This window comes from Cucurbita pepo, chromosome LG08, assembly GCF_002806865.2.
Source record: "Cucurbita pepo subsp. pepo cultivar mu-cu-16 chromosome LG08, ASM280686v2, whole genome shotgun sequence".
In the NCBI taxonomy this organism is placed as follows: domain Eukaryota; kingdom Viridiplantae; phylum Streptophyta; class Magnoliopsida; order Cucurbitales; family Cucurbitaceae; genus Cucurbita; species Cucurbita pepo.
In genome coordinates, this window is record NC_036645.1 from 443,693 (window position 1) to 470,258 (window position 26,566).

A 26,566-nucleotide genomic window follows, 5' to 3' on the forward strand; every position below is an offset into this window, starting at 1 on the left:
GGGGGGGGGGGGGGGGGAAATGGGATTAGAGAGTCTCTCCGGCTTCGTCTCTGTTCTGTGTCTCTGTTTTTCTCTCTCTAGGATTCAGTTGGTGAGTTTTGGTGAAGATTAATGGTGGAGAAGAAAAGATGGGGGTGGCAAAAACAGAGGGATTAATAGCTTATTGGCCTCTAATTTTCAGTTTGTTCGTTAACCGTTGACCCTTTTTTGTAGAAAAACGAAGGTTGTGACCCTCACGTACCTCTGTTTTCTTTCATTCTCTCTCTACTTAATCCACATTTTATCTCTCTAAGGCCGACTCCCCAAGTTTATTATTATTATTATTATTATTATTATTATTTTGGGTTTCATTCTATTTTATAGTTATCAAATTTGAGCATAGTTGTATTAATTTAGATCTAAATTTAAATTATTTTGTCAAAATTCATAAATTTCAATAATTAAAAAAAAAAAAACAATATTAAGAGCTAAGCGAGGGAGTTGAGGATTGTTGAATATCCGACGTTGGTTGGGTGGAGGCGGCACTTGAGCTGGCTGAAAATTTTAAATTATTATTGTTATTTTATTTTTTTACAATTTTTTTAGAAAAATGAGCCAAATTTTATTAGATAACTGCATTTAAAAATTAGATAAAAGAATAATTATATATATTATAATTTTTGGGTAAAATATAAAATTGATATCTCTTAAATGTTTTATCATATATTTGAATTTGATAGTTTTTTCTATTTTTTTTAGTTTAATAATTATAAAAATAATGGTCGAACTATTTATATTTTATCATGTAAATTTTATTAATTAAAATATTTAATTGATTCTAGCCTAGAATAAGACACATTATCCCTTTATAAAAACTACTTTCACCAAAAAGAAATAAATAATTTGATTCTTTTAAATTTATTTGAAGACTGTTTATTACAAAAGAAAGCGAAAAATGCATATTAATTCCAGAAAAACAAATAAATAAAAAGAGGAAGGTGTAATAAGTATAAATAAAAGAAATTATTTATGGTGGATATTACGTTACTGACGGTGCATATTAGCAAATGAATCCGTTGGAGCATTAGGGTGAGATTCTGTGCTAAAATGCGCCTTTAAATAGTCGAGATTGGTCCACGTGTGTTCATTCTTTTGCTTCGTACATCTATCCGTTAACCCTAAACCCACTTCTAGTCTTTCTCTCTCTTCTCTCTCCTCTGCAACTCTATTCGTCGACATCGGAAGGAGAGAAAGAAAGAAAGAAAGACAAATAAAGGACTCTGTAACGGTTCAATATCCTTCCATTTTACCGCCATTTCTGCTGCAACAATGGGGAAGGTACTCTGTGATTCCACCACGGCTGTAGCCAAGTCGTTTCCGACCACCTCACCGACCGTTAATTGGAGGGACCAGAACTCTTCCGCCGTGATTGATGCTAATGGAGCTCTGGATCTTCTGGACCAGACGGCGGCCGTCGTGGCCACTGCCTGGGATGATGTTCTTGGTCTTGAGGACCAGCAGAGGCGGCAGCTTCAGAGACTTCATGCCAAGGGCGTTCTCTGGAAGCAACCGGAGCTGGATGGTGGAGATTCCTCTTCGGCGCGGTTGAGATCTGTTGTGTTTCGGCTCTCGCATGGCGGTGAGGTGTCTTCTGATGGAAATTGCTTGTTTACGGCTTCTCACAAGGCTATGAGTATGGCGCGTGAGGTCGACGCTCGCGAGCTCCGGCGCCGGACGGTGAGGCGATTCTTGGAGGATTTTGAATCTGCAAGATTGGAGGAGAAGGAGGTGATTAATGACGCGATTAGTCATCTGTACTCGCCCGATCTGAAGAATGGATGGGGAATCCATGTGGTTCAAGAGGTTAAATTGTTGACCAAGAAAGAGGATCGGCCGGCATTGGACGGAGCTATCGACGAGCTCGTTCAACTTGGAATGCAGAGGTATAAACAATTCTCGGCAGATTGGATCTGAAATGTCTCTTCTATAACAATTTTATAACTTCTGGACGACGAAAACCTGAGATCTAAATTGTTTTTCCTAAAGTTCCTCTACGGCGATTGCGCCTTTTCAATTTTCCATGTATTTGCATCTAATTTTGTTTGCTCCGATTGAAGAGAAACGGCGGCGGAGTCGATTTACAAAGAAAGATGTATTCCGATTAACGACGGTGCTAGTTGGGCGAAATACATGTCAATTTCCGGTTCCCATAGCGATGAGTACGATATTATTACTCTGCAATATGCAGAGGACGGATTGTTACATGTGGATGAGAACAGAGAGGGCCACGCCGCAGCTTTTGGGGATGACATAGCGATTGAATGTCTTGCAACAGAGTTCAAGCGTGAGATATACGTTGTAAGAATTTTTTTTCCCATTCTTTGTTGAACCAATCCTTTTCTTGTTTTCGTCCTCTGTGACTCGATTTGATTTTTGGCAAGTTTGTTTGATATGTTAGATCATTGACTTTTTTTCTAGTCTTTTTTTTGATAATCCTGTTGCTCTGGGAAATACCATGACCTTTGAGGTTTGACAAATTTGTCAAGATGGTTTCCGTCTTAACAAAGAAATAGGTGATTCTGAAACTGCTCTGTTCAGGGAAAGGCTTAAGACTAAATTTGGACTATGAAATTTCATTCACAGTCGAAGAGATGTGAATTGGATCCAAGTTTTTGTCGTTGATTTACAATTTCATGTTGATTAGAGAGACTAGCTGCTTCGTGAATTGAAAGATTTCTTCTAGTGGGAGTTCTAGGCTTCTACTTTCGTGAATTGAAACTTTCTTCCATATTTAAACAAATCGAACGCTATCCAAAAAGTAGTATTTAGACTCTGAATCAGTGCTTTTGCAGCCCTCAAATTAGCTCCTCTCAGTGTAACATTTACTTCTTTCATTAAAATTTGTTTCGAAAAGCTTCTGACCACAGTCCTGAATTATGAACTTCTTTAAGGTGCAAGCACATGGATCCGATGCAATGGTTGATGAAGAAAATTGTGTTTTCTTTCTTCCACACCGTCCCAGGAGCGAAATTTGCGAAGTTCCTTTCTTTCTTTTCATGAAAGGAACAGGTAATGGAACAACCCCATCTCCTATTTTAGTTTCACATCTGAGTTTTCCTTGAACAACATACCCAATCTTCTCCAAAGTTGCAGCTAGCATTATCTTCATTATCGCCTATTGCTGCTAACATAGTAACTATATACAGGTTGGTGCGGCGCCGGAGCTGACCATTACGAGCCTCTCATCGCCCACTGTTCTTCGTTTGTTTCACAGGAGAAAGTGGCAATGGTACTTTGAGGTCTCAGTGCTGCAATTTTGTGGCTTAGATTTCGAGTAGAGAATTAATTTAGTAAGTCAATTTATTCTTGAGGGTATTATTTGACGGCTTGCAATCAGAATGGGAGGAATCAAAATCTAGGTTGCATTGCCTTACATTCTTTTTGTATGGGTGGGTGGGTGGGGGGTAGAGAATGAAATTGTTGTTTAGAAATCAGTGTTTTGTTTGACTGATATTTTGCAGGTTTTGCGCCTGCAATTGAGCAGCTACTACTGTGAGTTCTTCGGCCTTTTTTCCCTTCAAATTTTGGATGTTAATGTTGTTTTTGTTGTTATTTTATGATTGAAGAGAAAGTGCCCGTATAGAGTCAGTGCAGTAGGTTGGTCATTTTTGTTTGCTGTTGAATCCTTCTTTTTGTTGGTATTTTAATTGCTAAAAGGCCCACTTCATTCCTTTTCTCACACCACAAATCTTCTATGTCCTATTACCTTTTTCTCTCCTTTTTATAGAGAGTTTGGTGGGAACAGTGTTGGATTGGGTTGGTGGGTGGGTGGGTAGGCATAGGGGAGGGGCATGGACATAGCCACTGCTTTGAATCAATTAGGCTTTATTGGTTGAAGCTATTATCAATGGATAATCTTCTTTTAGCTTTTTCTTCCCTTTTTTTCAATCTACAAGTGAGATCGAGAGAAATAGGATAAGGGTTCTTCTTCATCTACAAGTGAGATCGAAAGGATTAGGATAACAGATAGTATTCTTCATCTACAAGTGAGATGAGATAAAGAGGATTAGGGTAAGAGATTATATTCTTCAGCTATATTAAATAAAGATTTAATCCATTTGTGGACTAGTAAATGAGTTTGTTTGAAAGTTTATATTCTTCATTTGTGGACCAGTATTATATTCTTCTACGTTTGAAAGTTTTTAGAATCCTTTGAACGATGGAACGATGGAGTACTTCCTCTGGTTAGCAATAACAGAATGCTTACTTCTTATGATAGTTCAAGCTCACCGTGTCTTTTTAGGCTTTCGAAGTGAGATCTCACATCGGTTGGAGAGGAATGAAACATTACTTATAAGGGTGTGGAAACTTCTACCTAGCATAGGCGTTTTAAAACTTTAGGGGAACCTCTGGAGGAAAACCTAAAAAGAACAATATCCCACTGCTTTTAAAACCTTGAGAAGAAACTATTAAATAAAAGCCTAAAGAGAACCATATGTGATAATAGTCGATTTGGACGGTTATACTTCCTCCTCTCTTTCGGAGGGACGGGGAGGTCTAGCCTACATAATCTCCGGCAGGTCCTCCATCCAACCCTCTGCATTGGCTTCCTTCCTAAGAAAGCTTAGACCAACAATGGCGGAAATGTTGTTATAAACTGTTGGTGGTTGCTAATTCAAATTTCCTTTCAATTTTTTGGTGTGCAGGAATTGGTAATATACAATACAGTTTGTTATTTTAACTTGCCTATATTATTTTATTGTTTTTTACAGATATTTTATCAAGTTTTTGAAAATTAACACATAATAATTACAACTTATAAATTTAATTTTTGAAAATTGAACTAATAAATGAAAATTCCATCTTATATATTTCCTTGTTTTGTAATATCTATGTTTTACATATATTTTCCAAAGTTAGGCTAAGAAATACAAAAGTTTTACTAGACAGCTATTTTTAAGAGCACTTATATTTGAGCTAGTTGTTTGATTCAAGAAAAACTAAGATAGGAGGGAGCGTGGGGAAAGTTTCAAAATTATGTATAAAATACAAGAGATTTGAGGAGAGGATTTGAAGTTTGTTCCAGAAACCAAAACAAAAATGAGAAATATAAGGAGAGCTCTAAACAGAAAGAAAATGCTGAATGTGTTCCCTTGAGATCGATCTAATGTGTTCCCTTCATACCTGTAAATGAAATCCAATTCTCAATCTGTAGAAGCCATACATGGAATTGCCAAAACTTTTACTGCTCGAGCCACTTAACGTCGCCATTGCAAAGAAACGAATCGTATGTGACAGACAGTCTTGTTACATGGAAAAGAGCTTTTCCTTAGCCTTCCTTCCTATACAACAACAGCCAAAAAAACGTCTAGTGGACTGTGGTTTGGCGCTCATCAGCATCTTCGTGCTCAACCTAACAACATAGCACAGGAAACCGAATTCATAACCAAAACATACGACAACAATGGAAGAAGTAGCGCACACACAAACCAAGTATCATAGCTTTTTTAAAAACATGCCCAACAAAGCAAATGCAGAATGGAAGTGGCGTTAATATGAGCATAACTCAATTAGTCGAACACATTGGCATTCAAAAAAATGAGGCTTCAAAAACTATGGAGAATGATGGTAGGAAATCAACTATTACCTCAACTATAACCTTTGCTTTCTTCTTCAGTTTGGCACGAGCATCTTTCTCGACCTTCCTCAAAGAATAAGTAGACTCCTTTCTTCCTCTCTTGCGAGGAACGTCTACGTCTTCAAGGTCTTCATCTATTCCATCTGAATCATCAGAACATTTACACTCAATTCTAATAACATCGAACAAAACCCACTTTTTATGCACCTATTATAGCCAGGACAAAGACCACTTTTTGGTATTGCAAGGTCTAGGTATATATTATCCAAATGAATGGAGATCATACATCTCTATTAGTGTAATAGCACAAATCCATATTATTCGTTTTGGCCGTTTTGGCCTATTATGTATTGTGGTCAGCATCATGATTTTAAAACTTGTCTACTAGGGAAAGGTTTCCATACCCTTAGGAGGGATGCTTAGTTTCCCTCTCCAACCAATGTGGGATCTCACAATCCACCCCCCTTGAGGACCCAGCGTCCTTGCTGCCACACCACTTGATGTCTAGCTTTGATACCATTTGTAACAGTCAAAGCCCACCGCTAGTAAATATTGTCTGTTTTGGCCCGTTATGTATTGTCATTAGCCTCACGGTTTTAAAACGCGTCTACTAGGGAGAGGCTTCCACGCCCTGTGAGAAATGCATCATTCCCCTCTCTAGTTGACGTGGGATCTCACAAATAGAAACGACAACAAAGATTTATTGAGAGTTCAAAACCATTTGTTATTATAAATTCTAAACTGTATTACCACTATCTTCATCTGCTTCTGGATTATGGATTGCAAGACCACCAAAATCTTCCATATCTTCTTCTTCTTCTAATTCTTCATACCCTTCAACATATTCAATTTCAGGTTCCTGCATATTCCAAGGAAAAATACGAGTTATCAAATGATGGAATATAAAATCATTCATCTAAGTCACAGAATCTTCCCTCAAGGAATGAAAAGTGCAAGTGTACTCCTAATAAATTTTGCAACACTACCTCCTCCTCTTCACTGGCAGCCTGCAATTCTTCCATTTCAAGAACTTCATTATATGCTTCGACAGGGTAGTTATATATGTCACCATACACTCCTTTCTTAAGCCGTTCCAGTAGTTCCTTTTCAATGCTCTGCAAAAAAAGTACATATTAGAAACAGTTTCCCCACACTAACTACTCAGTCAAGGAAAATATTTCTAGCAGAAACAAAAAAGAGTTCATTAGTCTCAATATAACAACTTTCAACATAAATATTCGAGGTACAACCTTATCCAACAATGCTGCTTTTTCAGCCTTTTGCTCCCTCCTGGCTTCTCTTTTAATCTCTTTTCTGGGTGTTGTCATTATTTTCTCCCTGTTTGGTAATTGAAGTGATATATGGTCAAAAAAATCAACAAAATATAACCTTGTAAATATTTGTAATACACTGCTTCTCATTAATGCATCTGATTAGATGCACAATACATGATTAAGGAAATGAAAGACTACAATTCTCTCAAAGTGACAATATAGAACATGAGGAATGGATGAAGAGACTCGATGAAAACATGTATATTCTCTATCAAGTTATCAATCGGAATGACAAAAGCAAAAGAGACGAACAAAATGAAGGTTATCAAATACCCATGTGTTAATATAGATAAAACAAACAGCTTCCATTTCCAAAAGAAAGAAATGGGCAGACAATAGCCAACCTTGTTTTCAGAGCAAGCTTCCTCATTCGTATCCGCATTTGGGTCATCTTAGTCAATCGTTGTTTTGTTTTGTGTACAAGTATCTTAGGCCAATACATCTGTTGAAAGACATAGAAGATAGGTTAAGGAATTTATAAAAGAGAATCAAATAGATAAACTAAGATGTTGACCATAAGTAACTAAGATGATTACTTACCAGATGTTTATCTATAATTTCCAGTGCCTTTTCATAATTTCTGGGTAACTTAACTCTTTCCCACAACTCATTTGGCTTATGTGCTCTTTCAATTGTTTTCATATAAAGATAGAAAACTCCTGGAGGAACAATAGAATTATATTTTGCATATAAGTAAGATAGTCAATGAAACCATTTCCTTTTCTTTTATTCTTCAAAAATGTGAAGCGACTCTGGATCACTCTTTGATTTACTTCTGCAGGCGATAATATTAACAACAACATAGAGCTACAAAGATTCACTTTTATCAATCCATGAGTGCAAAAGAGAGTTTTTAACAATACAAATAAGACTGCGCTAAAATATAGCGAATAAAAGCAGAGCAGAAACAATTCACGAGGAGACCAAAATGGAAATAATGAGCTACAGGTAGTACCGTCATGATCGCGAATAGTAGCATAGCGACTGTTAGCCAATGGACACGAACTCCGATTACATATCCCAGTTACATTATAAGGGTTTCTGCAGAAATTCCCCGTTGAAATCCTACAGAACACCAAAACCAGTCAAAATTTCAAAAGAGAAAATGAAATAACACATTTGAAAAAAGAAGCGTACGAAAAAAAAAAAAAAAATTCAAACACTGAAAGAAAAGAAGTAAAACCGACTTGGCCATGAAGCTGCAGTGATTGTGGCGGATGACCTGCCATATCACTTCGTCGTGCTGCATCCTTTACTCAGAACTTTACGAAACAAAGGTTGTGCTCAGTGTAATAGTTAGGGTTTAAGGCAATTCTAAGATTTTCAGAGAAGAAACAGGCAAATTTGAGAAGAGGCCGAAGGAGAACTTCGAACGATCGGAGCCGGAGGGCTTTGAACAAGAGTTAAATTGGGGTTTATCGGTTTTTAGAAATCGGACCGAACCAATATTATAGACCGAACCGATCTCAAATATTGAGAAAACACCGGTTTTGAGTTGGGCAAGGGAGGGCAGGCGGCTAGGGCAAAACACTGATGATATCTTTTCTTTTAAAATTAAGGTGGGCTGGGCCGGAATGAGTGGTTTGGGTAAAATTGTATTCGGCTGGGCCGGTGAGAGGTTTGGGTAGAATAGTATTGGGCTGGGCTGGAGTAAGTGTTTGGGTAGAATTGGGCTGGGCTGGGTCGGGGTGATTGGTTTGAGTAGAATTATATTGGGCTCGGGTGGGGCGGGGAGAGTGGATTGGTAGAATTGTATTGGGCTGGGCCGGGGTGTGTAGTTTTCGTAGAATAGTATTGGGCTGGACTTGGGTTGAATTGTATTAGGCTGGGCCGACAATGAGTAATTCGGTAGAATTGTATTGGTCTGGGCCGAGTGAGTGATTTGGGTAAAATTGTATTGGGCTGGGCTGGGCTGAGTGGTTTGGGCTAGAATTGTATTTGGGCTGGGCCGGGGTGAGTAGTTTGGGCAGAATTGTATTGAGCTGGACTTGGGTAAATGGTTTTGGGCTGGACCCGTATGAGTGGTTTAGTATTCTATTGGGCTGGGCCGTGTGAGTGATTAATATAAATTTTATTGGGCTGGGCAGGGGTGAGTGGTTTGGGTAGAATTGAATTGGGCTGGGCTTGGGTTGAATTGTATTGGGCTGGACCGAGATGTGTGTTTGGTAGACTTCTTGGGCTGGGCCGAGATAAGCGATTAAGTATAATTTTATTGGGTTGAGCCGGGTGAGTGGTTTGGGCAGAATTGTATTGGGATGGGCTTGGGCAGAATTGTATTGGGCTGGGCTTGGGTAGAATTGTATTGGGCTGGGTCGGGGTGAGTGATTTGGTAGACTTGTATTGGACTGGGCCGAGGTGAGTGATTTGGTATAATTATTGGGCTGGGGCGAGTGAGTGGTTTGGGTAGAATTTTATTGGGCTGGGCCTATGTGAGTGGTTTCGTAAAGTTGTATTGGGCTGGGCCTAAGTGAGTGGTTTAGTAGACTTGTATTGGGCTGGGCCGAAGTGAGTAATTCGGTAAAATTTTATTGGGCTGGGCCGGGGGTGAGTGGTTTCGGTAGAATTATATTGGGCTGGGCTTGGTAGAATTATATTGGGCTTGGTCGAGGTGTGTTGTTTGGTAGACTTGTTGGGCTTAGCCGAGATGAGTGATTTGGTATAATTTTATTGGGCTGGGCCGGGGTGAGTGGTTTGGTAGACTTGTATTGGGCTGAGCTTGGTAGAATTTTATTGGGCTGGGCTTTGGTAGAATTGTATTGGGCGGGGCCGGGGTGAATGGTTCGGTAGGCTTGTATTGGGCTGGGCCGAAGTGAGTGATTCGGTATAATTTATTGGGCTGGGGCCGGGGTGAGTGGTTTGGGTAGAATTGTATTGGGCTGGGCTTGGGTTTAATTGTATTATTGGGCTGGACCGTGGTGTTTGTTTGGTAGACTTGTTGGGCTGCGCCGAGGTGAGTGATTTGGTATAATTTTATTGGGTTGAGCCGGGTGAGTGGTTTGGGCAGAATTGTATTGTGCTGGGCTTGGGTAGAATTATGTTGGGCTGGTCCGAGTGGGTGGTTTGGGTAGAATTGAATTGGGCTGGGCTTGGGTTGAATTGTATTGGGCTGGGCCTAGGTAAGCGATTTGGTATAATTTTATTGGGTTGAGCCCGGTGAGTGGTTTGGACAGAATTTTATTGGGCTGGGATTCGGTAGAATTGTATTGGGCTGGGCTTGGGTAGAATTGTGTTGGGCTGGTCCGAGTGAGTGGTTTGGATAGAATTGTATTGGGCTGGGCCGGGTGTGTGGTTTGGGTAGAACTGTATTGGGCTGGATTACGTAAATTTAGAACTGGGCCTGCGCCTACTCTTTAAAATGAAAAACGACTAGAAATATAGAATATTAGGAGGAATGACAATCAATTTTTGAGAGAGAAGTGAGTACTTTTTTGCTCCATTTATATAGCTCAAGTATATACTCTTCCAACGTTAGGTAGGCTCTAAGTCACTTACGGTAAGTTGATTACGTCATATGATATCATACTTTTGACAATTTTTGAAGAACTACTTTCTCTCGACATGCATAACACGCACTAAGGACATATGACATTCTCATTACACGACTAAACAAATATTGGGAGAAAGAAATAGATCTGATACCTTTTCATGACGAGACCCACGATAGATTAACGTCACTCCCAATAAAAATACTATAATACTTCATGCCGAAGATTTAGACCAAGATTTGGAATCCAAACATCGTTGGAATTTAGAAAGTGATTTTTCAATTATAATGTAACACAAAGAAAATGTCTAAATGTCTAAAGGCATCTAACCCCACATGGGTCTAGAAGATTTGATCCCAATGAAATGGATAAGAAGATACCAACAACCTTCAAATTCCTTTACCAAAAAAAAGACCCTAAAAAGATGAGCATATCATGTTAGGGTGAAAATAAAGACAATTGGAGTCTGCCAATGAAGCATGAAGAGGGTAATACACATCATTAGTCATCTCAATATCATCCAACTATTCATCTTCTCCTATCCTCTACACTTCGTGATATTAGACTAGTAAAGCTTGCTTAGTCATGCTTAATCGAGCTTCATCGTTAGGCGTACCTCAAACTAATGAACTATCGAGATTAGTTAGCTAAATTCTTTCCAGAATCAATCCACCTTATGTTCCACTTTTGAGAGCTTACACTCAAAAGTGGAGAATATGATATCGTTATTAGAGATACGTTGAAGGTGAAACCAAAAAGCAAAATCCGATAACTTATACTTGAACCTAGAGAATATATTATCGTTATAGAGGCACTTATACCCGAAAGTAGAGAATATGATATCATTATAAACATACGTTGTAGCTAAAACGAAAAGAAAAATCACAAGAACGTATACTCAAAAGTGGAGAACATGATATCATTATAGAGATATGATGAGAGTCGGTAATCCCAAACATTTCTTTTCCAAAAAAATCGATACCCATTTGTCAATGTCCTTATGTTCCTAGGTTCATGTCTTAGTTACGAGACTATGCCGATGTCGTGTTGTGCAATGTCTAGGTACAGACGGCCATTGGGAACATTGAGTACCAAACCCTTATTTGAATATGCTCTTTTGTCAACATCTTTGGAGCCTTTAATTTTGTTGTGGCTCGTTGTTTATGTCCTTAGTCATTGGTTTTCTTGTGAAAAACCTAAGGCTAGAAATGATGAGCTGAAAGAACATAAAAAGTGAGGACAAGCTTCCTCACATGATTTGGTCTGGTATGATATGTAACGTGTCATGTCCAAGATTCTGATCGGGATTTAGTATATAAGATTCAACACCAGATGGTCTCGACATTCCCCTGTATCCCTTTCGAGATGACCATGTTACCCAAAACTGCTACTAAGAATGAAGACTATCTTTCTCAACCATTCTCTTCTCAAAATCAGCCTCATTCGAATGTTATCTCGGTTCATTCATGCTCATTTGACATGAACATGTAGCGATGTCCCATGACTTAGACGGTGGTAGCCAACTCAAAGAAAGAAGAAACCCATGACATGAACATGTAGCGATAGGGGAGAGGTTTATCGAGAACATAAAAGTGGATCAATTTGGACCATTTCCAATCGCTCATTCGACACGTCTTAGTCAGTTCATAAATAATGATTCAAAGAAGATAAGACTCGAAATAGAACAAACTAAAGAGCACATTTTCGGGACCCAGAATCGAGGCCCCTAATGTCTAATTAACACGTAATTCCAAGAGCATCGAAAACCCAAAATATGGTACTATCTATATGTTTCCATCCTTCCACAAATCTTCTCATTCTATTAAAGAAAGTGTTCCTCAAGCTCTCCTTTCAAGAAATCTTCTCCACACAAACACAAGATGAAGGTAAGAGTTCATTCTTTGTTGAATCTTTGTAAGAACTATCCTAATTTTGAGCCTAAACTTCTCTTGTAAATTGATCAGTTATTAGGATGGATGCACCGCAAGTTCAGGCAAAACAGTGGCGATCCCCTCAAAGATTTTGTCATTGGTAATACCTCTAATCTATATCGTGGCATCGTGAATCCATGAACTTTATAAGTTAAACGTGAGATCCCATGTCAGTTGGTGAGGAGAACGAAGCATTCCATATAAGGGTGTAGAAACCTCTCCTTAACAAACGCGTTTTAAAAACTTTGAGTGAAAGCTCAACGGGGTCAATATTTGCTAGCGGGCTTGGACTGTTACAAATAGTATCAGAGCCAAGTTACTAAACGGTGCGAGACATTGGTCGGAGTAGGGCTAGACCCTCTCTATAGTAGACGCGTTTTAAAACTTTGAGGGGAAGCGTAGAACGAAAAGCCCAAAAAAGACAATATCTGCTAGCATTGGGCTTGGATTGTTACAAATGGTATCAGAGTCAGGCTACTGAACGGTGCGAGACACTGGTAGTAGGGCTAGACCCTTCTCCATAGTAGACGCGTTTTAAAACTTTAAGAGAGAGCCTAGAAGAGAAAGCCTAAAGAGGACAATATCTGCTAGCCGTTGGCTTGGACTGTTACAAATGGTATCAGAGCCAAGTTACTAAACAGTACGAGACACCGGTAGTAGGGCTAGACCCCTCTCCATAGTAGACGCATTTTAAAACCTCGAGGGAAAGTCCCTGACAATATCTGCTAGCGATGAGCTTGGGGTTTTACAAATGGTATCAGAGCCAAGTTAGTAGACGGTGCGAGACTCCGAGAATAGGGCTAGTCCCTCTTCCATAGTAGACGCATTTTAAAACCTTGAGGGAAAGTCCAGAAGTGAAAACTCAAAGAGGACAATATCTACTCGCGGTGGGCTTGGGCTGTTACAAATGGTATCAAAACCAGGTTATTGGACGATGCGAGACACCGGTAGTAGGGCTAGACCCTCTCCATAGTAGACACGTTTTAAAATCTTGAGGAAAAGTCCAAAGAGGACAATATTTTTTAGCGGTGGGCTTGGACTATTACAAATGGTATCAAAGCCAGACACCGGGCGGTGTGCCAGTGAGAACGCAGGCCCCCAAAGGTGGTGGATTGTGAGATCCCACAATGGTTGAAAAGGGAAACGAAACATTTCTTATAAGGGTGTGGAAAATTCTCCTTAGTAGACGCGTTTAAAAACCTTGAGCCGAAACCCAGAAACGAAAGCCTGGGCTCGGGCTCGGGCTCGGGCTCGGCTGTTACAATAAATCTTTCAAATGGTAAATTGTGTTTCAGGCCAACCACTCATTGATGACCAACAATATTTCCCAAGAACAAGCATCAATAAACCATTCAAACAAGCCCAAAAGGACCTGAACTCATCAAGGCTAGATCAAGGCTATGAAGATGATGAACCACTAGCCTCTATATCTGAGATCTTCCCTGGCTTCCTTGCCATTGGAACCCTAGGCTCATCAGACCCAGCAACCCCAAAATTCTCCATCTCCATTGACTACATAACTGAAACAGAAACCGAAGTCACAGAGAATGAACTGAAGCTCATCAGCGAAGAGCTGGAGAAGGTGCTCGATGCCGAGGCGAAAGACGATACCGGGTCAAGACGAAACAGCCACGGGAGCACTGTCAATTCCAATGGTAAAGTATTGGAAGGACCTGAGAACAATGGCAGCACTGCCATTTGCCCGCTTCAAGGGTATTTGTTCGGGTCATCGGTCGAGTTTTCGGAAACGACAACGGTGGCAAAGAAGGAGAATCGAACGTCGCTCGGAGAGCTGTTTCAGAAAAGCAAACCATCAGAGGATGAGAAGGATGATCAAAAGCAAGTAGAGAAGAAAGGGGATAATAAGGTGTATGGGATTCAATTGATCAAAAGAAAGCTGAAGAAAAAGATGCATAATCCAACAGCTTCTGGTGATGTCTTAAATGTTTCAACTGATCAAACCAAACTCTCCAAGGTATGCATCAAATTAAAACATTCTGGTCGATTTAAAGTTCATAAAATTCGATCGAATTGTTTGATCTTTCTCGTTCTAAAGCGTTTGCAATCGCTGGTAGATTCGTAATTTGTTCAATAGAAAGGTTTATCCTGAGATCACTACAATGGAGAAAGAAAAGTGGGATCAAAAGGCCCAAAAGAATGAGAAAAAGAAGAAGGCGGCCATTGATGGAGTTCATAAGAACAATGGAGATAGAGGGTCCATCATGATCTTTCCAAAAAAGCTCATTTTCAAGCAACCCAGCACCCACTCAGATGATGATCATGATGATGATTGGAACAAGGAGCAATGGATCAAAACTGATGCAGACTGTAAGTGAATGTATCAATCTTTATTTCCGACTTATCCGAATAAATTTCAAATTATCGGTTTAGTTTCTAAAGTTTGAATTTCGTGTATTTTCTTAAAAGTTTCGGTATTGTCTCTGTGTTTTGATTAAAGTTTAATAGACGTACGTTTGTTTGCGAGAGCAATAAAATTTCCTACATATTAAGTTGTTTATAGATATCTTTGAGTTCAATGAGTATTAATTTCGATTGAAAAATAAGAATTTGATACTCGTTAGAGTAACTTTTGGTCATGAACAGCTACACGAAGGCTAAAAATGATACTCCTAACTCTAATGGACCAAAAAATTTCACATTTGTTCTATCTGGGTTGAGAAACAATAAATATAACCCTCAAACATGGATCTAGAATTCGCAACAAAAGGAAAGGGTATTGCCTTCTTAATTAAGAAATGAAATGAGGATGAAGAACCATTTCTTATATCTTCGAGTGTGTATATAGAAAGAGATCGGTCAGTTAGGGAGAGGTTTCCACACCCTATATTACGTTCTACCTTATAATCCACCCTCCTTAGGGGTTCAGCCGTCCTCGCTGGCACACTGTCACGTGGCTGGCTCTAATACCATTTGTAATAGTTCAAGCCTACCATTAATAAATATTGTTCGCTTTAGTCTGTTATGTATCTTCGTCAGCCTCACGGTTTTAAAAATCTGTTGGAGAGAGATTTCCACACTCTTGTAAAAAAATGTTTTGTTCCACTCTCCAACCAACCTAGGATTTGAGTGATTATTTTCTTATAGGACAGTAAACCTAGTTGTGCAGATAAAATACTCAAGATCTAAATAAAGAAATGTCGAGTTCAAATAAATTATATATATATATATATATATATATATATATATATTTTTTTTTTTTGTTACAATACAATTATTTTATTTTTATAATTATTTTTATTATCTATCCTATAACAACTCTTTAAAATAATTTTTAAATAGAGTATGAATCTTAATTAAATATTTGAAAATAAATAAATATATGTTTTACGAATAAATATTTATTTTTATTAAAAAAATTATTCAAACAACCCAAATCAATTCAATTCAATCCAAAAAAAAATTAGTTCGTTATTTAATATATATGGTTTGAGTTGAAAAAAATTTACGACTCAAACAATTAAATTTGATCTTAAAATAATGTCACAATACAATCCAACTCAACTCAATCACGAACTCTAAATATTAAATATTTTTAGCGGACAATTTCCTCGAAAGTTCTTAAATCTTCCACGTGAGTAAATACGATTTTAATAATAATTGGAGTAATTGTTTGAGTAATAAAAATATAAATAATAAAAGAACAAATTTACTTAAAAAAATAAAAAAAGCAAAAGTCAAATTTGGTGGGGGTGTAAAGAGACATTTTTGGCTCACTAACTTTCCAATCTATTGACCGCCGATCCCTCTTCAAACAAGCACGAGTATTTTGACATCTCTCCTTTTATTTCCTAGATAATATTTCCACGTGGATTTGATAAATAGATTTATCCACCTTTTATTTTTTATTTTTTTTAAATAAAAACTGGAAAGTCTTAGAATTATGACGTCTTAAAAAAATTATGACATACATCAGATTTTCTAATTTTTATTTAAAATAAAAAGGAGGTTTATATTTTATTTTTAAATCCAAGTAAAAGCTTATTTTATTTTTAAAAGCTTTTATAGCACACGAGAAAATGATTCTAACCCGGTTATATTTTAAAACCTGGGTCGCTATAGTAACTCGACCGTTGATATTTACCAAATATTTTAATTATAATTTTTACTAAAAAATAAATTTTAATGCCCATAGTTAAATTTGACCATCTAGAAGAAAGATACCATGTGCAATAACTTTCCCTTTATTTAGGAAGTTGAAAAAAATAAGAAAATTCAAATAGAAAAAAAAAACACTAAAATATTTTAATGATAATTGAGTTTCCTTGAACTTTCTTATTAAACAAAACATTGACTAATGAATTTTTTATTTAAAAAAAAATTAAAAATTTTGTAGCTTATTTATTGGAGAAGGAACCTTGTATAAAATATGTCGCATAAATGGTAAAGCTTTAGAATATGGTGCATTTTGACGAATCAAAAAATACTATGTTCGTTGGTATGAAGTATTTTGGAAAAGTTCAAAGCAAAGTCATAAGAGTTTATGCTTAAAGTGAACAATATCACATGAGTCTGTTCATCTAACATGGTATTAGAGTCATCAAAAAACGTCAAATATATTATATTAATGGCAAAATTGTAATATACTTCAATTTTGTCACACCCGAAAACACTTTAATCTCTAGAGGTGAAAAAATTTCTAACATGAGTAGGTAGAGATAGGCTTAATGGTCAAATAAAATGGACTAAGAACAGCGACACAAAATACTTTTCATGGAGTGCCATATTCATTGCATCCTATTTATTTATTTATTTTATTTATTTATTTCCTATTGGATTTGGGCAGATTGCCCAATTTGAAACGTTGAAAATTCTGTTGACTTTTCAAACCGACCAACAATTCAGAGAATTATCATGATTTATTTATTTCACTTTCCCCGTCAAATAATCCTTTAAATAAACTTTTCTTTTCTTATACAAAATTAAATATAATAATTAAATTTTTTAAAGCATTATTTAATTATTTTTTTTAAAATGCTAGCATACACGAAATATAGTTTAGTGAAAATTTTCAAAGTCAAACGGGAATTTAATTATTTTCTAATTTGTTTGATTCAATCATAAACAAATATTATATTAATGTTGAAAATTTAATCAATATATATGAATTAAATTATTAAAACCATAGGATAAATAGAGACTATAAATTTATCTATGGTTACATTTTATTTAGTATAGGCATAAATTCAATATTAAAAGGAAAAAAATATTTCTAAAATATTATTCATAAATGGAAGATGGAGAAATATAATTTGATTTTTTATTTTTAATTTTGGAATATTTTATTTTGTTCATTCAAAACATGCACACCGTTTTGCCATGAGGAGCATGTCGTTTCAATCGTGTCCATTAAACAATGCTTATAAAACGTGGAATGAGAAAAGTATTTTGTTTTCTTAAAGCTCCTTTCACACAAAACATAGAAGGTTCCCATGAATGAATCCAAAGAATGGAGTAAAAGAGAATTTGATTTTTGGTATTACCCCCAACTTTCTCATTATTATGTTTTGGTCCTAATTCTTTTATAAAATTTCATTTTAGTCCTGTGATTAATTTTTCTTAAATTATTAAAAATATCAACAATAATTTTTTTTATAACGTCTCGAAAAAGAATGTTTATGAATAAAATACATAGGAATCAAATAATTACGTCGAGGGTTGCATACCAAATGTTATCATAATTTTATTTTAAATAATTAATTGTTGATTATTTTATTTGTATTAATTTAAATAATTTTAATTAAATTTTTATTTATAATAATTATCCTCACATAATTTTAATAAAATTATATAAATTTTTAATAATAAATATTTTTGTAGAACTTATATTACAAAAAAAAAAAAATAATAAATGTTATAATAGAATAAATTATATTAAATGAGATATATTTATAAATCTTATACTATTATAAGAATTTATTAATAAAAACGATAATGTGCCACAGATTTTAATTTAATTTTTATTAATTAGTAAGTATACTTTTAGTTTGAATAACCATTCCTATTAATAATCATTTTCAAATAAATTATTTTAATAAAAGAAAATCGAATAATTAATTATATATATTATAACTCAAAAATCACATATCATTATAAAATAATAATAAATCAAAATGGGAAGAAAAGTACAAAGGTACAATTTCTTTTTGGTTCGGTCAAAACCAACCCATTATAAAATTATAATAATATTTCTTTTAAAGGCACTTCGTTTATGATAATCAATCCCTTAAATCCACAAATTAAATTTTATTTAGCCAATTTATCTAATTTTCACAAAATTTATTTACTTTTTAAAAATAAATTCAAATATTTAAGACTTGTTCTCTACTTTTTCTAGAACAATTGAATTAGACAACATGAATCAACAAAATAAATAAATAAATAAAAACCTCTAATTTAATTCAAATTATAGATATATTTAAATAATTATCGCAAAATAATTTGAATATTAAATATGAGTAATTAAAATAAAATATCTCAAAGTAATTGAAATTGATCCAACACTAATTTGCTTCACATGACAAATATTTTATTAAAATATATTTATCAATAATTATTTTAAAAGTTATTGTAATGCCAAAAAAAAAAAAAATAGCCTTACTCATACTAACACGACAAAATAAATAAGTGACGTGTCATTTTAACTTCCAACAATTTCTCTCATATCCAACGTTGTTTTTTCATGTGACGTAGTTTTTATTTTTTTAGTAAATTGATATAAATAAATTAATAAAAATAATTTTAAAGGTGAGAATTGATAATAATATATAATTAAATTAATAGACCCATCTAAATTATATAATATAAATTAATTTTAATTAAGGGTGTATAGGCAATACGTGGTATTGCTTAATGGATAAAGCAACATAATAAAATTAAAATAAAATAAAAAAGAAAATGTTGTCATTATAAACGAGATCTCCTTCTTACTTGCCGTTTACGAATGTTCAAACTTCAACCAAAGTATTATTCAGCCGCCATTTCTGTCTGTCTGTCTCTCTCTCTCTCTCTCAGAGATGATGGAAAGTTACCCAGATTTTCTCTCAGCTTCATCGTCTTCAACCTCCCTCTCTTTCCAGAAAATGCTGATTTCTCGAGCTTCCGAGCCCACCGGAATCCATGGAAGTCAGTTCCGGGAGGCGGCCATCTCCGGTGGGTTTCCGTTGTTTCCCGACGTGTCGGGGAGCTACATGTCTGTGGGTACGAGGAGTAGTACGAAGGAAGATATGGTTTCGGTTAGTAAAGGGTCAGCGGTGGAGGTGGTGGAGGGAGGAGCGGAGACGACGGAGATGACGGCGGCGAGACAGGGAGATAATGATAAGAAAAAGAAGACGAGAAGCCGGAGATTTGCTTTTCAAACAAGGAGTCAAGTTGATATTCTTGATGATGGATATCGATGGAGAAAGTATGGACAGAAGGGTGTGAAGAACAACAAATTCCCAAGGTAACCTAATTAGTCAATAATTATTTCTTAGCATTAAAATCAACGCCTTAAAAGTCAAATTTTATGGTTAAGTATTGAATAATACCTCCAATTATTAGTAGAAATGTCGTTTTAGAACCGTCGCAAATCATATAAACATTAAAAGAAAGAGTTGAGAGAGATTTCTCTCCATTAGCTAAATAAGATTGGGTACAGGGATTACATTTCCCGTGACCCTTACCACACTTCACTCTAATAGAGAAAAACAATCAAATTCTCGAAAAATTCTCGTATGGATCCCTATAAGAATAAATGAAAATTTTTGTGAGATTAGAGAATGAAATAGGAGTCAAGGACAGAGACGGGAAACCCTTACCATACTGCTCCCTAATAGAGAAAAATAACCCAATTCTCGAAAAATTCTCGTATGGATCCCTGTAAGAATAAATGAATTTTTTTATGAGAATAGAGAATGAAATAGGAGGCGGAGACGGGAAACCCTTACCACACTGCACCCTAATAGAGAAAAACAACCCAATTCTCGAAAATTTCTCGTATGGATCCCTGTAAGAATAAATGAATTTTTTTTGTGAGAATAGAGAATGAAATAGGAGGTGAGGGCAGAGACGGGAAACCCTTACCACACTTCACCCTAATAGAGAAAAACAACTCAATTCTCGGACAATTCTCGTTTGGATCCCTGTAAGAATAAATGAAATTTTTTGTGAGAATAGAGAATGAAATAGGAGGTGAGGACGGAGACGGAGAACCCTTACCGCAGTGCACCCTAATATAGTAAAACAACCCAATTCTCGAAAAATTCTCGTCTCGATCCCTATAAGAATAAATAATTTTTTTTGTGAGAATAGAGAATAAAATAAGAGGCGAGGACGGAGACTGGGAACCCTTACCACACTGCACCCTAATAGAGAAAAAAAAAAATCCAATTCTCGAAAATTTCTCGTCACGATCCCTATAAGAATAAATGTTTTTTTTTTCTTTTTGTGAGAATAGAGAACGAAATAGGAGGCGAAGACGGGGACGGGGACGGGGAACCCATATCACACTGCACCCTAATTGGGAAAGACGATCCAATCCTCGGGAAATTCTTGTCTCCAGAATAAATAGAAAATTTTGTGGGAATAGAGAATGAAATAGGAGGCGAGGACGGGAATGAGGACCTCCGGATCGTGTCTATTGAATTATGAATTATTTGTTTGGTATTATATGTTGTAAGAAAAGGGTTGGTTAATGAATTGCAGAAGCTACTATAAATGCACACACCAAGGGTGCAAAGTGAAGAAGCAAGTGCAAAGGCTAACAAGAGATGAAGGAGTGGTGGTGACAACTTACGAAGGCATTCACTCTCATCCCATTCAGAAATCCACAGATAACTTCGAGCATATTTTGACCCAGATGCAAATTTACACTTCTTATTGATTATTTTACGAATATTTACTCATGTCAAATTTATTACATTTTTTCTATACATATAAACAAGTATTTATTTCAGAATGAGATCGAAATTGAGTAGTGCCACTTGCACGAGCGAAATGTTGTCTAGCGTTCGTATGGATGTGGGTCGCATTCACGAGTTGAAATTCTTTGCTCATGTCGATTGCAGAGTTAAAAGAGACTGGAGGATAGTACGAGGATGAGGAAGTGAGAGCGAACTGAGAGTAATACTAAATATGATTTGTATAAGAGAAAAAAAAAATTTAAAAAAAAATTCTATGGAATTTAAATATATTCATTTTGATTTTATATTAATTTTATAATATAAATAAATTATTAAAAATTTAAAAATTTTGAAACTAAATAATTATAAAATATAAAAACTAAACTGTTATACTTCCATTAAAATCTTAAAACGCAATTTTAGGATTCAAAATAAATTTAAACCTAAATTNTTAATCATAATAATTAAAATATATACATATATTAGAAAAGCCCCACCGAAGACCTTACCAAAAAAAGAAACGAACCGGACGGGTCTAACCCTCGATATTGTCGACATTATAAATTCCCAATTAACCCTCCATCTCTCGAACCCTCGGCTCAAGCTGTCGTATCCAGGTTTTTCTCTGTAAAACTCTGCGTCGTTCTCAAGCAGGGCGGAGAAAAGTTGGTGTTTTTGCAGTTTACCGGCGGCAGAATCGAACGTTATGGGGATGGATCCCGACGCGGTGGCTAAGGCATTTGTCGATCATTATTACTCCACCTTCGACGCCAATCGAGGCGGTCTTGCTAATCTCTACCAGGACAATTCCATGTTGACGTTTGAAGGTCAGAAGATCCAAGGCTCGCAGAATATTGTCGCCAAGCTCACTAGCCTTCCCTTCCAGCAGTGCCAACACTCCGTTAGCACTGTCGATTGCCAGCCTTCTGGCCCTAGCGGTGGCGTGCTCGTCTTCGTCAGCGGCAATCTTCAACTCGCCGGAGAACAGCATGCTCTCAAATTCAGTCAGGTAATGTGTTTTCTTATTGAAGATATTGCTTGATTTGTTGCGGTTTTGTGAGCCTTGTGGTTATTGATGTTGAATTTATGGATTGATCTTGGTTGGATCTTGTGTTCTCTTGGAGTTAGCCGATCGATCCTTGTTATAGAGTTTCCTTGACTGAATTGATGTTGTGATTCTCTAATTTATGCGTTTGTGCTCTTGAAGTATCATTAGGTTTTGGGTAATTTGCGTCGTATTTGTTCATCATGTAGATCTAGGGGTTTTCGTTAGGATTTTTTGTATCATATTGGGATAACGGTACTGTAGATCAAGCTTGAGACCGTGATATGCTTGTTTACTACTTTTTATTGTATTTGGTATTTGGCGGGTTCGGCATGTCTGAGATGATTCATGTTTTACTATTGGGTTCTTATTTTTTTAGAAGAAATCTCGTGGATTAAGTTCATTTGACCATCTTGCTGATTTATCAGCATGGGCCTAGTTAGAGAAAAAAAGGTACTTGATTATTTAACCCTGAAAAGTTAGTGCTAAACTGGTCCTTAATGGATGCTGCTTTTATCCGTGGGAATTTGTGAGGCGACTAAGAAAGTTCCCCTGCTGTTATGTTTGAATAAAAACGTTGCCTCGTCCCATGTGTCTTTCTTCTAGTATCTATGCATGTTATGACTTCTCTTCTAGCTTATCATGATGACATCTTTGAGAGAAAGTAATGACGCATTGAATCTGTGATCATGATCTATATTCTCATTGACTATTTGGTGGTACTTTTAGATATAAGTTCACGTGGGAATTCAAGAACATGTATTTACTCGTTCTTCATTTACCTTTTCTAATTCTATATATACCCAAATTGCTTATGGAATGGAATTTGTTTTAGAATGATGAATCATGAAAGCATTGTTAAAACAAATTATGGAATGATGGTATTTATGACGGTATATTTTATAGTCTGTGAATAACAATATTAGTGAATATGTATTGTGTTTAATATAATGAAATAGAACACACTGATGAATAGGTATTACTTTTCTTGTTTATCTCATTATGAAACAAATTCAATTATGTCGAGAACTTCTGGGAAGAAAGAATTTAGAATTTGTTAATATATGTGCAAGATTGGAAAAGAAGGCACAGTTTTTAATAGTTAACTACAGGACATGAACTTATGGCTGAACGTGAAAATCGAATTACGATATGAACAATTCTCTTTTTTGTTGTTAGCTGTGAATCCATGTTCTTTGTAGGATTTGGTTAGGTTGTTCAACTCTGTCCTTGAGTTTTAAAGGGCTTAAATTGCTTAGTAAATTATTCTAACCAAAATGTATTTACTTTGTGCTTTTAGATGTTCCATTTGATGCCAACCCCACAGGGAAGCTTCTATGTGCTGAATGACATTTTCCGATTGAACTATGCCTGAAGTTGAGATTAGTTCATGGCATTGGGAGGCCTGAAATGTGAGGTTATTCAACCAGTTTGTTAATCACCCTTCAGTTTTTTTAGACATTTTAAATTGGAACTTGGATTATATCTTATCGTGCTTATGCTTCAAATTGTGTGCCTATGCAAGGTTGAATTTCTTGGTTGTCATTGAGAATTGATGAAGTAGATTACTTTGTTCAAATTCTAGTGATTTGCTCAATACTCTTCGAATTCAAGTGATGAAACAGTGTGTGTGCTTATTCGAATGCGAGTGCATTATATGCAATTATACCTGTGGAAAAAATAATGTTTTATACTCATTCATCACATAATGTTGAAAGAACTTCCACTACATGGAAATTGAAATATGAATGTTCAAAATAAAATTGATTCCACCACAACGGAATCAAACAATGGAGCATGTTGGTGATCGAATGGAAAGGACGTTCGATGTTGATCGAGTGAGAGAAAGCCAAGCTGAAGGTAAAGGCAATAGCTAAACGGGATCCCGAGCTTACAAGTACTTGCTTGTGGATGCTATAAAAAACGGGATCCCTCCATTTTAAGTAGGTACTTGTAAGGTCGGGTTGTTGCAAGTTAAATAGATATGAATTATTTATATAAATGGTTGTGATTATTTATATAATTAGTTGAAGTAACGTATGCTAATATGAAAGCGAATAGAGTGGTTGTCCAATGAAAGTGGTATAATTAAATACATCTGTAATCACCTATAATTTGTCATGTTTTGAAGAACGCCCAATTATAAAAACAGCATAAACCAGAGGCAGATGGCAGTAGCAAAAGCAAAGAGAAAAAAAGAAGAATGGCGGATTGGGGCCCTGTTCTTGTGGCGGTGATTCTGTTCATTCTGCTATCACCGGGGCTTCTGTTCCAAGTCCACGGCGCCGACAAGTTCATCCAATTCGGCAACTTTGAGACCAGCGCTACCTCCATTTTTCTTCATTCCCTCATCTTCTTTGCTCTCTTTTGCCTCTTCACTCTCGTCCTCCATCTTCATATCTACGTCTGATTCCATCTTTCAATTCATCAATTTGATTTTCGTTTCGCAACACTTTGTATCCATTCTCATGTCGTAGTTATTTAAATCTCGTGATTTTTTCTCACTTCTACATGACGTGAGATTATGTTTGCATTCTTGTACCTCTCTTAACTTGTCAGAAAATTAAGTGACACTCAGTAAAAGATGGTTACATGAATGAATTGCGACCATACTCAAACAAAAGCAAAAAGATAACTAAGAAAAACTTAAAAGAATTGAAATAATATTTTTCATCTTTAGAAGCGAGAAACGAACAGGGTGTAAGGGCATGACGGAGCCATCAAGAGTTAAATCCTAATCGGAGTCTCGAGCTAATTTTTGGAAAAACTCACCAAGACCCAAAATAAATTTTAATTTTGTATTAATATTTATATTGAAATTATAATTTCCCCCTTAATTTTGGTATAATTTGTTAAAATAATAGTGTGAAACATAGATAGAAAATTGTAAGGAGGTACACCAAATTACTAATTTATTATTTCATGTGGTCGTCATATTATTTATTATAAGTATTGCATATGGATGAATTAAATATATATACACACTTTGCATATGGGTGAATTTTTGTATTATTTAATGGGTACCTCTATCCATAGTTTATTAAGTATGATTGAATAAGGATAGGAATCATTAAATCTAAAAATTATGAATTTTTTTTTTTTATATTTTACTAATAAATTACTAATTAACTTAATTTAATGCAAGGCATTCAAGATAGAATGCTCTGGGAAAAAACAAATGACATATACCACGATTATTGTCTGGTTGTGGATGTTGAAAGTGTAGATACTAATATACGAAGTGACAATGAAAGCTTAAGTTCAACAGACAAATAAAAGAACGAGTTCGAGTTCAGTTGTATTTTTTAGGAGTAATGATGATTTTGAAGAAACTTGTCTACACAGAGGCATTAAAAACGAGCTTTCCGTTTAAATACAGTAAGATCTAGCAAGAATCATTCGTTATATAGTGATACCACTTGTCACAATCGCACTCTTACGATAACGGAATAACAATTGTACGACACTTGTTCTAACCTAGCGAACAAACAAGCCGTAAGAAATTAAGACTTTGTAGATAACGTCGACGTATGTTTGAGTCTCGAGTCACGTTTATGAGACTGCATAGAAAATCGTGTAAAAAAAAAGGTGAAGAAGGGCATTTTCACGTCTCACGACCAAATATAAAAGGCGGTGGGCGGAGGCGCACTCGATGAGTCAGATTTCAGAAACCGAAGCACAGGAAGGTAGGAATTATGGCGGATTGGGGCCCAGTTTTCGTGGCTGTGGTTCTGTTTCTTCTACTATCTCCCGGCCTTCTGTTTCAAGTTCCCGGCCACCATCATTTCATCCAGTTCGGCAACTTCCAAACCAGCGGCGCCTCCATTTTCATCCATTCCCTCATCTTCTTCGCCCTAATTTGCCTCTTCACCTTCGTCCTTCAACTTCACATCTACCTCTAATCCTCCCTAATCGCAATCGCAATCGCAATCGGATCGCGATTCTTCGAAATTCCAGGTATATATTCTCTGTTTCTTCGTTTGATTCTGCTTGTGTTTCTTACTGCTCTGTCTGCAACTCATCTTCGAAATCTCGAGATCGATTTCATGTTGCTTTTCTGTTTAACGGATTCGGCGAAGCCATATTGTTGTAATTTGTGTTAGTTTGAATGATTTCAGTATTCACAGTCAATTGATTCCTAATCCATGTGATATATTCCAGATTTTGGATTCACTTCTTAGTATATTAATTGATTAATCTATCAAGTTTATTTCAATCGGTGAACCTGTGATGATGAACACATGGAATCACAAA

The 26,566-nt window shown here is 36.1% G+C and overlaps 8 protein-coding genes and 1 long non-coding RNA gene across 10 annotated transcripts in view; 6 read left to right on the forward strand and 3 right to left on the reverse strand.

Annotated features, from left to right (window-relative positions):
* Nucleotides 1-32, reverse strand: part of LOC111800604 (exocyst complex component EXO70B1-like) — a 2,270-nt gene extending 2,238 nt beyond the window's left edge. Inside the window, exon 1 of the mRNA XM_023684376.1 lies at nt 18-32. The gene's annotated coding sequence lies outside the window, so the exon portion shown is untranslated. The remainder of the gene's footprint in view (nt 1-17) is intronic.
* A 1,276-nt stretch (nt 33-1,308) lies between these two features.
* Nucleotides 1,309-3,424, forward strand: LOC111799834. The gene is made up of 4 exons (XM_023683313.1): nt 1,309-1,922; nt 2,097-2,337; nt 2,931-3,048; nt 3,186-3,424. The coding sequence occupies exons 1-4, from the start codon at nt 1,309-1,311 to the stop codon at nt 3,275-3,277; spliced, it is 1,065 nt and encodes a 354-aa protein (XP_023539081.1). The 3' UTR covers nt 3,278-3,424.
* LOC111799839 lies at nt 2,305-26,485 on the forward strand. Its single transcript, XM_023683319.1, has 3 exons — nt 2,305-2,315; nt 8,304-8,309; nt 25,966-26,485. The coding sequence occupies exon 3, from the start codon at nt 26,008-26,010 to the stop codon at nt 26,212-26,214; it is 207 nt and encodes a 68-aa protein (XP_023539087.1). The 5' UTR covers nt 2,305-2,315; nt 8,304-8,309; nt 25,966-26,007; the 3' UTR covers nt 26,215-26,485.
* LOC111799836 (protein MAK16 homolog) lies at nt 4,986-8,342 on the reverse strand. Its single transcript, XM_023683315.1, has 9 exons — nt 8,139-8,342; nt 7,907-8,016; nt 7,492-7,610; nt 7,296-7,393; nt 6,868-6,955; nt 6,604-6,732; nt 6,368-6,476; nt 5,627-5,760; nt 4,986-5,392 (listed from the first exon to the last, which is right to left on the reverse strand). The coding sequence occupies exons 1-9, from the start codon at nt 8,198-8,200 to the stop codon at nt 5,348-5,350; spliced, it is 894 nt and encodes a 297-aa protein (XP_023539083.1). The 5' UTR covers nt 8,201-8,342; the 3' UTR covers nt 4,986-5,347.
* LOC111799835 (protein LAZY 1-like) lies at nt 12,275-14,887 on the forward strand. Its single transcript, XM_023683314.1, has 4 exons — nt 12,275-12,322; nt 12,401-12,467; nt 13,663-14,342; nt 14,443-14,887. Exons 1-4 carry the CDS (start codon nt 12,317-12,319, stop codon nt 14,701-14,703), a joined length of 1,014 nt encoding a protein of 337 aa, XP_023539082.1. The 5' UTR covers nt 12,275-12,316; the 3' UTR covers nt 14,704-14,887.
* LOC111799837 (probable WRKY transcription factor 75) lies at nt 19,246-21,346 on the forward strand. 2 transcript variants are annotated; one of them, XM_023683316.1, is made up of 2 exons: nt 19,246-19,829; nt 21,071-21,346. In XM_023683316.1, the coding sequence occupies exons 1-2, from the start codon at nt 19,402-19,404 to the stop codon at nt 21,246-21,248; spliced, it is 606 nt and encodes a 201-aa protein (XP_023539084.1). In that variant the 5' UTR covers nt 19,246-19,401; the 3' UTR covers nt 21,249-21,346. The 2 variants fall into 2 exon arrangements, with proteins under 2 accessions (XP_023539084.1, XP_023539085.1); XM_023683317.1 differs by having other exon boundaries at nt 20,823-21,164.
* On the reverse strand, nt 19,848-20,433 carry LOC111799841. Its single transcript, XR_002815918.1, has 3 exons — nt 20,314-20,433; nt 20,185-20,243; nt 19,848-20,108 (listed from the first exon to the last, which is right to left on the reverse strand). It is a non-coding gene; the product is annotated as an uncharacterized LOC111799841 (long non-coding RNA).
* On the forward strand, nt 21,837-23,929 carry LOC111799838 (nuclear transport factor 2B-like). Its single transcript, XM_023683318.1, has 2 exons — nt 21,837-22,276; nt 23,613-23,929. The coding sequence occupies exons 1-2, from the start codon at nt 21,974-21,976 to the stop codon at nt 23,685-23,687; spliced, it is 378 nt and encodes a 125-aa protein (XP_023539086.1). The 5' UTR covers nt 21,837-21,973; the 3' UTR covers nt 23,688-23,929.
* On the forward strand, nt 24,066-24,797 carry LOC111799840. Its single transcript, XM_023683320.1, has one exon. The coding sequence runs from the start codon at nt 24,516-24,518 to the stop codon at nt 24,720-24,722; it is 207 nt and encodes a 68-aa protein (XP_023539088.1). The 5' UTR covers nt 24,066-24,515; the 3' UTR covers nt 24,723-24,797.
* Nucleotides 26,486-26,566: the final 81 nt, after the last annotated feature.